The sequence below is a fragment of the Lepus europaeus genome, chromosome 3 (assembly GCF_033115175.1).
Source record: "Lepus europaeus isolate LE1 chromosome 3, mLepTim1.pri, whole genome shotgun sequence".
Lineage (NCBI taxonomy): Eukaryota > Metazoa > Chordata > Mammalia > Lagomorpha > Leporidae > Lepus > Lepus europaeus.
In genome coordinates this window covers 145,307,996-145,320,060 of record NC_084829.1, presented here as the reverse complement: position 1 = coordinate 145,320,060, position 12,065 = coordinate 145,307,996, and the positions used below count along the sequence as shown (strand labels likewise).

The window sequence follows — 12,065 nt, the reverse complement described above, 5'->3', positions numbered from 1 at the left end:
GCTCCTCTTCCAGTCCAGCTCTCTGTTGTGGCCCGGGAAGGCAGTGGAGGATGGCCCAAGTGCTTGGGCCCTGCACCCACATAGGAGACCAGGAAGAAGCACCTGGCTCCTGGCTTCAGATCGGCACAGCACGCCGGCCATAGTGACCATTGGGGGGTGAACCAACGGAAAAAGGAAGACCTTTCTCTCTATCTCTCTCTCACTGTCTAACTCTGCCTGTCAAACTATATATATATATGATACTAGAGGTGGGTGTTTGGCAAAGTGTTTGGCCACTTGAATGCCTTCATCCCATATTAGAGTGCCTAGGTTGGAATCCCATCTTTGCTTCTCATTCCAGCCTGTTGCTAATGTGAACCCTGGGAGGTAAAAGGTGATGTTGAAAGAATTCTTAAAGCATGCCATTATCCTGAGATATCCAGAACAGCTCCATCCACAGACAGAGAATGCAGATGGGGGACTGCCACACACTGGGTGCAGGAGGGAATGGGAAGAATCTGCTTAATGAGTAAGACGCTTTACTTCGGAGTGATGGAAATAGTTTGGAACCTGATAGAGGTGGTAGGTACACAGTGTTATGAATGTACCAAGTGCCTTTGAATTGTTCACTCTAAAATGACTAATTTTTTAAATATAATTTTAAAAGAGAAAAAGATGGAATTAAAACATTGTGTAGGAAGAGAGAAAGTGATACTGAGATTAGTTTCAGCACTCCTAACTGTCCCAGGGGTGACAACTGTTAAAATGGACTGCCCACCTGAAGGAAGGTACAGTTTTACTGTCAGTTTTTCTGCACTTGTGCACTTCTAAACACAGATTCAGATTTCTCTTGCTCCTTCGCCATGATGATATTTAAAAAGACAAATCAGGGCTGGTGCCGTGGCTCACTTGGCTAATCCTCCACCTGTGGCGCCGGCACCCCAGGTTCTAGTCCCAGATGGGGCGCTGGATTCTATCCCAGTTGCCCCTCTTCCAGGCCAGCTCTCTGCTGTGGCCCGGGAAGGCAGTGGAGGATGGCCCAAGTGCTTGGGCCCCTGCACCCGCATGGGAGACCAGGAGGAGCTTCTGGCTCCTGGGTTCGGATCGACACAGCGCGCCAGCTGCAGCGTGCCGGTCATAGCAGCCATTTGGGGGGTGAACCAACAGAAAAGGAAGACCTTTCTGTCTCTCTCTCTTTGTCTAACTCTGCCTGTCCAAAAAAAAAAAAAAAAAAAAAAAAAGGATAAATCGAGGCTGGCATTGTGCTATAGGGGTAAAGCTGCCGCTTGTGATGCCAACATCCCATATGGACGCTGGTTCATGACCTGGCTACTTCATTTCTGATCCAGCTCCCAGCTAATGGCCTGGGAATATCAATAGAAGATGGCCCATGTATTTGGGCCCCTGCCACCCATGTAGGAAACTCAGAAGCAGCTCCTGGCTTCAGCTTGTCCTAGCTCTGGCCATCGTGACCATTTTGGGAAGCAAACCAGCAGATGGAAAATCTCTTTCCCTCATTCTGTAACTCTACTGTTCAAATAAATAAATGATTTTTTAAAAAATACATAACCCAATGCTTTGTTATAAAATATATCAACACCTTTACCTATGGCTATGGAGTTGAACTTGTGTCTATTGTTTTGATACTAATCAAGAAAATCAGAAGACGTGGTAAATAAGCACAATGAAATACTATTCAGTGACAAAAGGGTGAAATCCTGGGGCCAACATTGGAGCATAGGGGTTACACTGCCACCTGTAATGCTAGCATCCCATATGGGCACTGGTTCATGTCCTGGATGCTCCACGTCCAATCTGTGTCTCCCTGTTAACGTGTCAGGTAAAGCAGTGGAAGATGGCCCAAGTGTTTGGGTCCCTGCGTCTACATGGGAGACTGGGATGAAGTTTCTGGCTCCTGGCTTCAGCATGGCCCAGTCCCAACCATTGCAGGCATTTGGGGAATGAACCAAGAAAAGGAAGAGACATTCATTCATTCTCTCCCCCCCCACTCATCTATCTATCCCCTCCCTGTATTTCTCTCCTTCTATGTGTGTGTATGTGTGTGTGTTTCAAATAAAATGAAAAATAAACAACTTTTAAAGGAAATTTCCTTTTTAAAAAGGATAAAGAAGAAATAGTGGAAGAAGTAAATGAGGAGGCAGAAGAGTGAGGTGGCCAGGGATGGAGATGAGGCGGAGGAAGCTGGAAAACTGACGAGGGAGAGGAAGCAGCAGTTGCAGCTTGCAGAGTGCCAAGTGAGGGGCAACACTTTCAAGTTTTGCTGCGTGACTTAACAGAAGAGCAGAGCAAGGTTGCTGACTGCCAGCAAAGCAGCGATGACAGGACTGGGGCTCGGTAGCCTGTGGTCTACTCTAGACACCCTGGTGAGAAGACAAACTCTTCTTTCCCCACATCTAAGTGAGCACCATTTGTCAGTACATAGTTTCTCTAGGATGCAGAAATCAAAATGGCCACCTGTCACCTGCTTCCAAGGACATCTAACCCTTTTTTTCTGGCATGAGCAGAGTCTCTTTACACATGCCAAGGACTGGTTAACATAGTGGGATAGAGCTGATTTCCTGAAATGCTTTGTGGATCCAGAAAACCCAGGATCCAATTTTCCCATCTAGGTTCTCCCCCTTCCTTCAGCAGGACCTGTGGTGCCCAGGCATCATGCTTAGCCCAGGAAAAGGCAAGACTTATCTACTAGGAGAACAAAGGCCTTGCCCACACAGGGAAGTCAATGAAGTCCAAGGTTTAAAGATGTTCTGGGCCAAGGTTTTGGTGCAGTGATTACGATGCCTCTTGGGACCCCCACATCACATGTCAGAAGGCTTGGATTCAAGTCTCAGTTTTGCTCCCAATTCTAATTTCTTGTTAATGCACACCCCGGAAGGCAGCAGGCAATGGCTCAAGTGCTTGGGTGCCTGTCACCACGTAGAACTACTGGACTGAGTTCCCAACTCCTGGCTTTGGTCTGGCCCAGCCTTGGCTATTGCAGGCTTTAAGGGCAAGAACCAACAGATGGAAGATCTCTTAGTCTGTGTCTCGCTATCTCTTTATGTCTTTCAAATAAAATAAGTAAATAATTTAAAGATGACATTATTTCAAGTAAACAAAAGTAGAATAATAAGCCACAATTGCATGATGTTTAAGGTTTTTTTTAAATTCTACGTGAAGGGCTGGCACTGCGGCATAGCCGGTGAAGCCACTGCCTGCAGTGCCTGCATCCCATGTGGGCGCCGTCCCAGCTGCTCCACCTCTGATCCAACTCTTTGCTATGACCTGAGAAAGCAGTAGAAGATGGCCCAAGTCCTTGGGCCCCTGCACCCATGTGGGAGACCCAGAAGAAACTCCTAGCTCCTGCTTTCAGATTCAGCCCAGCTCTGGCCATTGCAGCCATTGGGGGAGTGAACCAGCAGATGGAAGACTTCGCTCGCTCTCTCTCTGCCTCTGCCTCTCTGTAACTCTGTCTTTCAAATAAATAAATAAATATTTTAAAAATTCTTATGTGATAGTCCTATTACAAAATGTATCTATGTTTATAAAAATTTTTGTTAAAGAATAAACTATACCTTACCAGCAATCTTTGTCTGTGAAACAGAACAGGGCTCTTGGATGCGTTCCTTCAGGGTAGTAGGCAATTCTCTGCATATCTGTGAAGCATCAGACCAAATAGAAAGAGAATAATATTATATAAAGATGAGTATATTTTCAGAAGGACACGTGTTGTTTTAAATGACAGTGCACCCACTTGCCTCCCCTTCACACCTAAGCTCTGCTTCCACCTTCACTAAACACTGCAGTCTTGCTCAAGCCCCCAGTCCACTGGCATCGGTCTCAAGAACTCCAGTCCTTAGCTGCCCTGACTATCCTCCCCCTCCCCTTCCCTTGAACTTCATTAAAGCTCTCCAATCCTGATTTCCTTCCCACTACTCTGAATGGCTCTTCTAAGCTTCCTTCAGCAGCTCATTCTCCTCTAGCCATCAATGAAACACCAGCATTCCACAGAGCAGGTTGTTGTTCTTTTTGGTTTTGGTTTTGTTTTTGTCTTCACCCCCTTGACCTTGGAGTCTTTCTGAGTCCTAGTTTCCCGTGGTTTCATTTACCATTTGGAGTTCTGAGAGACTAGAGATTTCCCAAAACTTATCTTCCGCTAAGCTCTCTCTGTCACCTGGATACTCACAAGTGGCCACACTGGAATTCATCACCTCATCTTCCCCAGCACCCTCTTCATAAACTTCTTCCAAAACTCTAGTTTATCTTTCTGTATCAATTCTTACCATCACTCCATCCATTGCTACAGTGAGACTAAAGTGTCATTTTAGTAATATAACTTTCTTCAGCTTAAACTCATCAATAGCTGCTCTCTAAATGGTGAACTATTCTCAAGCTGAAGCTCAAATCCCTGGTGATGCATGATGAAGGCTCCAGGTTCTGGTGTCTGCAAACAGCTTTCAGTCTCCTATTCTTGCTGAACAACTTCCAGGCCCCAGTTGCACAATGCCCATTCTCAGCCTCCTCTCAACCCCTTCTCTAGCTGTTTCCTCTCTACAATACCCCTTTGCAAAACTCTTCACCAGATCAATACCTCTTCCTCCATCATAAATTGGCCTAGTTGTGATCTCCACAAAACTTCCACAGTCCTTCTCCAAAGTAAGGGAGGTCTGTCATCTTTGATTCCCTGGATACCTCCATGCTATCATTGCTTGTCTACCTGTCTCACCTAAGGCTATTCCATGGATAGTCATACTCTGCTGTGTACCTATTTGTTAAAATGGTACCTGGAATAATGTGGGAGTAAGAAAAAACCCTAAAGTAAATGAATGAATGGATGAATGAAATTACCCAGATTCATATTTTCTAAAGTATATTTGCCAAAGATTTTCTGCACAACAATGTTTGATCATACACATTTATAAATCACCACAGTGGAATAGATTAAAATCAGTGTAAAGTCCTCAAACAAAGGAAGCCAAAGCATTGTCTGCCACAGTGCTCCTAAATGGAACACTGCATCATTGACATTCATCATGTGAAATAAACATGTATGCTCTGACTGAACATGGAAAGACTGAGTCTGGCACATGACATGAGGGCCAGGACGTCTGGAGAGGAGTGTACGCATGAGAGAGCAGCAGATAATTGCAAATAAATCCATAGTACAGGAAGTCAGACCAAGAGTCTTAGAGGTTAGCAGTAAGGACTTTGGTCCTTATTCTGAGATGGAATGCCTTTAGAGGAAACTTTCTCACAGGAGTTACTTGAACTGAATAACATTTCAACAAGTCATTTTGACTGCCTTATTGAGAAGAGACTGACAAAGAGCATAGGAGGAAGCAGCAGAGACCAGTGAAGAGACCTCTGTAGTAAAGAAAACAAGAGATGACAGTGGCTTGAAACAAGGTAGTAGGAATTGTATAGCAAGACACACTCCAATTCATAATGCGTTTTTACCTAGGAAAAGCTGAAAGAATTGTATAGGAAACACAGTGTGCCCCCAGCTTCTACAACTGTCAACATTTTGCCACTTTTCCTTTGTATACAGCCATCTAGCCATTCCCTAAACCATTCATCAAGTAGGCTGTATTTTGAAGGAGAAGCTAATGATGGTGACTGCAAGATATTGATTTTTGTTTTCCTGTTTTGTTTCTTTTTGAGATACTATTCATATACCAAAAGACTGACTTCACGATTTCTGACCTAAGCAGTAGTAAGGATATAAAATTGCCATTAGCTGAGGTAGAAGATATGCAGAGGGTAGGTAGATATCAGACGCTGAATCACGTATGTTAGTTCGAGAAGCCTATCAGACATCAGGTTGAGATGATGAGTAGGCCATTGTGTATTCAAGTAGAAAGTGTAGGGTATGAGAAGAGATCCAGCCAGAGATACAGATGGGAGAGCACCAGTGATTCATCAAGGCAGTAACTCTCAATCAGGCAGGCTGTATCAGCACAGTACCTGCATCACTAAATGTAGGGGAATGGCAGTCATTGTAAGAGGATCAAAAAAAGAGAAAAATGACTGAAACCAGGGTACGTCCAAACCAGTGACAGAGTCTTATCCATTCAGTGTACTACACAGTATTTCTTATTGTAGGAGTTGGAATAATTTGAGATCTTTTGTCTTTGTAAGTTTTCTTGTATCTTCTTCCACCAAATATATGTTATTTGACAATTACAAAAATGGTGGCCTACACAGAACTCATATTTTGATATACTATGTAAGAAATTGATGATATCATCTACCTTTAACTATTTCAATTGCAAAAAAGTAATGATTTCAAGGAAAGGACCCCATCTTACTCATATTTATACTCACATGCCATTATATTCTACTGGGACCAAGTACATATATATACTGAATGAGTACAACTGTTAAAAATAAGCTTACATGTGTGAAAAGTCAAACACAATATCTATTTCAAGGAAGCTTTATCAAGGTCTTCATTTTCTGAATCTAATGGACTGATATTTTATTGCCTAATACTAGAATATATTCAATATTTAATTTAGTATATATTGATAACATATAAATGGCCTAGGCCAAAGAATTCCATGTAAAAGGAAAATATTCCTTGCTACTATCTGTGACAAATAACAAGATTATGCATATTTATAAGCATTAATAAAATATACCCATATATGGATATACTTAAAAGTAAAACATTTACATGATCCTGCTAATTTGACATCAATACATACAAGAAATGGTAACTTGTATGCCCACCTTATTCCACATCATATTTACACTTCTTAAGCTTTCCGAAATTTTATCTCTTTCATGTAAACTCAGACTTTTATCTGAAAGCATTTCCAATTCAGTTCTATTCAGCAATTTGAGCTTTTCAGCTTGTACTTCTATCTCTTGGGTTAAGTCCTAAAGAGAAGGAGAAAACAAGTATAGTTAGAAGATTGCTACAAAGGTGAAAGTTCAAGAACTTTGTTAGAAATCTGTTGGGAAAGCCTCTTTCTAAATGTGGATTGTTAATTTCTTAATGGAAAATAAACTTTTAAGAAACTTGAACTCATATTAAGCTGCAAATGATAGTAATGAACCCACACCAGTGTCCATTTCTACGCACACACGCAAACACATGCTTTCTATCTCATAACAGGGTCACGTTATATCCTATTTACATTGCCAATTTGACATTCTGTTCTTAACTCTACCTTGTTACCCCATGTTAATATACTAACCTGCCCTTTGCATGCTCTCCAAATTCTTTACAAAAATGACATTCTGAGAAAATTAGTGAAATTTTAGGTGTAAATGGGAACAAGTTGGTTAGAAATTGTCACATTTAGAAAACTTAGTAAAAGCTTGCTATATGTTTTTTAGTATTTTTAGCTTTTTCCCCAAATGCCTCAGTCTTATTCCTTTATAGACAAAATCTCTTTATCAAATTGTTAAGTACCCTTTCATGCATGCTGTGGGTATACACACATTCACACACTATTTTTAAATAAAAATATGAGCATGTTATGCTTATTGTTCTGCAACAAGTCGCTTAATTTCTTAGCATAAAATATAGATATAAAAAGGAACATAAAATTTTAAGGATATTTAAAATAGGTGCATATCTATACATACTTATATACTTGTATTTATTATATACATATGTAACTATAAAAAGTTCTTGTTGGTTGCAAATCAAAAAAGAAAATTTGATTAATACAATCATGACTGCAAGTCAGAGTTTTTCATCTTATAGACAGTAATCACTAATTATTCTTCACATCTGAAAGCAAAAAGCCATGCCTCATTGCCCTGTCATACCCTAAAATGTTAAAGTCAGCTTAAAATAGGCTGCAATCCTTCGGTCTAACAGGGACACTGCGGTGGTTTGTCCAGCTGTACCTCTGAAAGAGCAAAGTTAGAGTTGTTCTTTCAAGTTCACCACATTTACCACAAAGTACAGTTTCTTCCTCTTTTCTTCTTCAGTCATTCATTAAGTGTCATGTCCACGCAGCAAAAGGCATTGGAAAAGACAGAGACAAACAAAACACTTACTGTTAATTCTTGCAGGTTTGCTTCCAGCTCAGCAGTTGATGTCTTTTGCACAGCATTCTCAGCCTTTCTTAGCCAACAGCCAAGTTCATCTAGCCTTTTCCTGTATTCTATCACCTGCTTACTTTCTCCTTTTAATCTGAAGAAAAAAATTTAAAAATTCTGAAAAATCTTCCTATTTAGGCAGAACACTACATATTTGCATTGGATATCTTAAATATCACCCTCAAAAAACAAATTCTAATAATTATCTTAATATACATTTTGAAAGATTTATTTCAAAGATGTATTTATTTATTTGAAAGGCAGAGTTACAGAGAAAGAGAGATGGAGAGACAGACACAGAGATCTTCCATCTGCTGGTTCACTCCTCAGATGGTTGCAACAGCCAGGGCTGGGCCAGGCTGAATCCAGGAGCCAAGAGCTTTCTCCAGGTCTCCTACATAGGTACCTGGTACCCAAGTACTCTAGACATTTTCTGTTGCTTTTCCCAGGCCATTAGCAGGGAGCTAGATTGGAAGTGGAGCGGCTGGGTCTCAAACGGGCACCCTTTTGTGGTGCCAGCATTGCAGGCAGCAGCTTTATAAACTATGCCATGTCAGGACTATTTTTAAATTTTTTTTGTAATATGTATTTTTAAATGAATGTTAATAGTCATATGTACATCTTGTAATACTCAAAGTTATTCAATAAGAACAAGTTTCCCTGTAATTAAATTCAAGAACATTCAAACTAAAGGATACTGCTTTCTCTCATCATGAAAAGTTGTATAGAAACTTAATACAGAAGATTTTTTAAAGTTAGATACCACTATGCTGCAAAATAGAATTTTTCAAAGAAATCATGAGAAACATCTTTATCTAAAATAATAAGAAAAACACATATTTCGCCTTGAGTACTCCATGGAGATAGAAAGGCATCATTATATAACATATTATTCACATTGGTGGCAACTATTACTCTATTCATAGAGTATAAAGAATAAGAATAAGGCAAGATCCTGAGAACTGGAACATTTTTACAAGTGTTACAAAAGAAAAATGTAAATTTAGCTAGTTCATTAAAATAGTTATTATATTTGAATATAAAGAGACCTAGAAAAAACAAAGCAATAGTTTTAAAGGATGCAAGAAAAACATTCAGACGAATAAAATAAACTGCCTTAATTAGATCTTTTAAATGTTTTAAGGATAACATTTATAAGAATAAAAACCATCTGTTGGAAGTTGAGAATATGATTAAAACTCATATGACAAAAAAGATTATGTATTTTTATAAAAGAACTTGAAAGCTATTAAGAGTAAGGCAGTATTATTTTTATGTTTGTTGTAATTAGCTGGTGGTTTAAACACTGAATGCAAATTTTTAGTGAATTACAGTCTGTCATACCTAATAAGAATTTACTTTTTTATGACTATGGCTTTTCATTTTTAATTACAAGGGCCTAAAATAATGGTATAACACATAATAAAATATAAGTTTACTTATACAAATAAAAGAGAGTCAATATGTGAAGAATATTGTAAGTTTAAAAAACAAAGAAAATCACTACAAAAATCTCAAGTTTTAAGTATCCATCAGAAGAGAACACTGCTTCAGATTAAAAAAAAAAACAACAACACTGAAGCAATAGTTAACCAATAGTTAGGATTTCTGATACTATAATAGGTATCCTCCACCCTCTGTGTTGATAGTTATTTAATTAAACAACCATAGGAACACCTAAAATAGGCCTTTTTCCCAAAAAAGTTAGAATTTAAATTTCTAATGTCATAATCATGACTAGTTTAGTTTTTCAAAATTAGAACTATGAAGGAAACAAACATTATCAAGTGATTCCAAAAGACATATTTGAGTCATCCAAAATTTTCATCTGCAAGCTAGCTAAATATAATCAACATTTTAAATGTTCCCCTAACATTTAAAACAAATTACAAATTCCTGCTCAAACAGTATATAAAAAAATTTTCATTCAGGAATAACACCATAAGTTGTTGAACTATACAAATATTTGACCACAAAGGCATTCAATAGAAAAACAAGCCACCGCCTGCAGCACCAGCACCCCATATGGGCATCGGTTCTAGTCCTGACTGCTCCTCTTCCAATCCAGCTCTCTGCTGTGGCCTGGGAAAGCAGTAGAAGATGGCCCAAGTCCTTGGGCCCCTGCAACCATGTGGGAGACCCAGAGTAAGCTCCTGGCTCCTTGCTTCAGATCTGCGCATCTCTCTGGCCATAGCTGGGAATGAATCAGTAGATGGAAGAGACCTCTCTCTCTCTCTCCTTCTCTCTGTGTGTAACTCTGACTTTCAAATAAATAAATTAACCTTTATGCTGGCACCGCGGCTCACTCGGCTAATCCTGTGATTAGCCTGTGCCACCTGTGGCGCTGGCACCCTGGGTTCTAGTCCCGGTTGGAGCACTGGTTCTGTCGCGGTTGCTCCTCTCCCAGTCCAGCTCTCTGCTGTGGCCTGGGAAGGCAATGGAGAATGGCCCAAGTGTTTGGGCCTTGCACCCGCATGGGAGACCAGGAGGAAGCAACTGAGTCCGGATTGGCGCAGCGTGCCAGCCATTGCTAATATGAACCCTGGGAGGTAAAAGGTAATGGTTCAAGTAGGAGGTCTCTCACTGTCTAACTCTGCCTGTCAAAAATAAATAAATAAATATATATATATATATATTTAATTTTTGACAGACAGAGTGGACAGTCAGAGAGAGAGACAGAGAGAAAGGTCTTCCTTTTTGCCGTTGGTTCACCCTCCAATGGCCGCCGCGGCCAGCGCACAGCGCTGATCCGAAGCCAGGAGCCAGGTGCTTCTCCTGGTCTCCCATGGGGTGCAGGGCCCAAGCACTTGGGCCATCCTCCACTGCACTCCCCGGGCCACAGCAGAGAGCTGGCCTAGAAGAGGGGCAACCGGGACAGAATCCAGCGCCCCAACCGGGACTAGAACCTGGTGTGCTGGAGCCGCAAGGTAGAGGATTAGCCTATTGAGCTGCGGCGCCGGCCAATAAATAAATCTTTAAAAAAATAAATTGACCTTTAAAAAAATTTAACTATGTGATAATTTTCAGTGACTTATATTACAGTACACATATAAGCTCTTGAAGTGCCAGGTGTCCCCAATTTAAGATAGGCTACAAACCTGAAGTGCAGTTTAATATGAATTGATGAAAACAAATTTGCTTTAGTCAAAATACAGGATGTAGTGGAAGAGATCCATTAGTCTTTTTCACTCCTCTGGCCGTTGTGGTCATTTGGAGAGTGAACCAGCAGAATAGAAGACCTCTTTCTGGCTCTACCTGTCTCTGCAACTCTGTCTTTCAATAAATAAAATAATTCTTAAAGAAATTGAAATGCATGCACAGATTTTCATAACATGTATGTTCCATCAACTTTTTGAAGACCTTATGCATGGATTTCAAAATTTTTTGCTCCAAACTATTTTTTAATTTCAATTTTCAAGGAATCTGTTGAAGTATCCTCATATCAGTGTCCCTTTGTTGGTTTCAGTAGCAATAATGGCCACACTCAAAGAAGTCCCTTTAACAATCTGCAGGAGTACCTGTCTTCCCTCAGGAAGGCCTTGGAAACGGATTGTCTAAGCCTGAAGTGCTCTGTGTGAAAATTCATGAGCATGAAACATAAGATCCCATGAGACCTCAGCATCCTGTCCCTGGTTCTCTGAGCCCTTCTCTCCATCTATTCTTTGTAGATGGCTACTCATGCCTACCATCTTTACCTTATCTGCATCATTTCCCTAGACAGACCTCCCCAGAAGGAATGCATGGAAAATTGCTGCAAATTCCAGAAAATTCAGCTGTAGTATCCTCTCAGGTAATGGTTAAATTCTAAATCCCATTATGCCTACTTCTTTAACAAAAGTGTATATTCTCATTGATTTCTTCAGTCACACTAATAACATTTTTTCCTTTAAACATTTTCTTCTTCAGCAATTGAGCATCTTAGTCATACTGCTAGTCTAGTGCTAAGAATAGGTGCCATAAATATTGATCAAATCAATCAATTAATCACTGGCAATAATAAGCAATAGCATGCTTGCAGAATAAATTCT

General features: G+C 40.1%; 1 protein-coding gene across 5 annotated transcripts in view; it reads right to left on the bottom strand.

Annotated features, from left to right (window-relative positions):
• Nucleotides 1–12,065, bottom strand: part of UTRN (utrophin) — a 591,543-nt gene that overhangs the window by 308,171 nt on the left and 271,307 nt on the right. For all 5 annotated transcript variants that reach the window (XM_062186881.1, XM_062186876.1, XM_062186879.1 and 2 more), the window contains exons 44-46: nucleotides 7,996–8,131; nucleotides 6,712–6,861; nucleotides 3,560–3,635 (exon numbers count right to left, since the gene is read on the bottom strand). In XM_062186881.1, coding sequence (XP_062042865.1) covers nucleotides 3,560–3,635; nucleotides 6,712–6,861; nucleotides 7,996–8,131 — 362 coding nt within the window. The remainder of the gene's footprint in view (nucleotides 1–3,559; nucleotides 3,636–6,711; nucleotides 6,862–7,995; nucleotides 8,132–12,065) is intronic.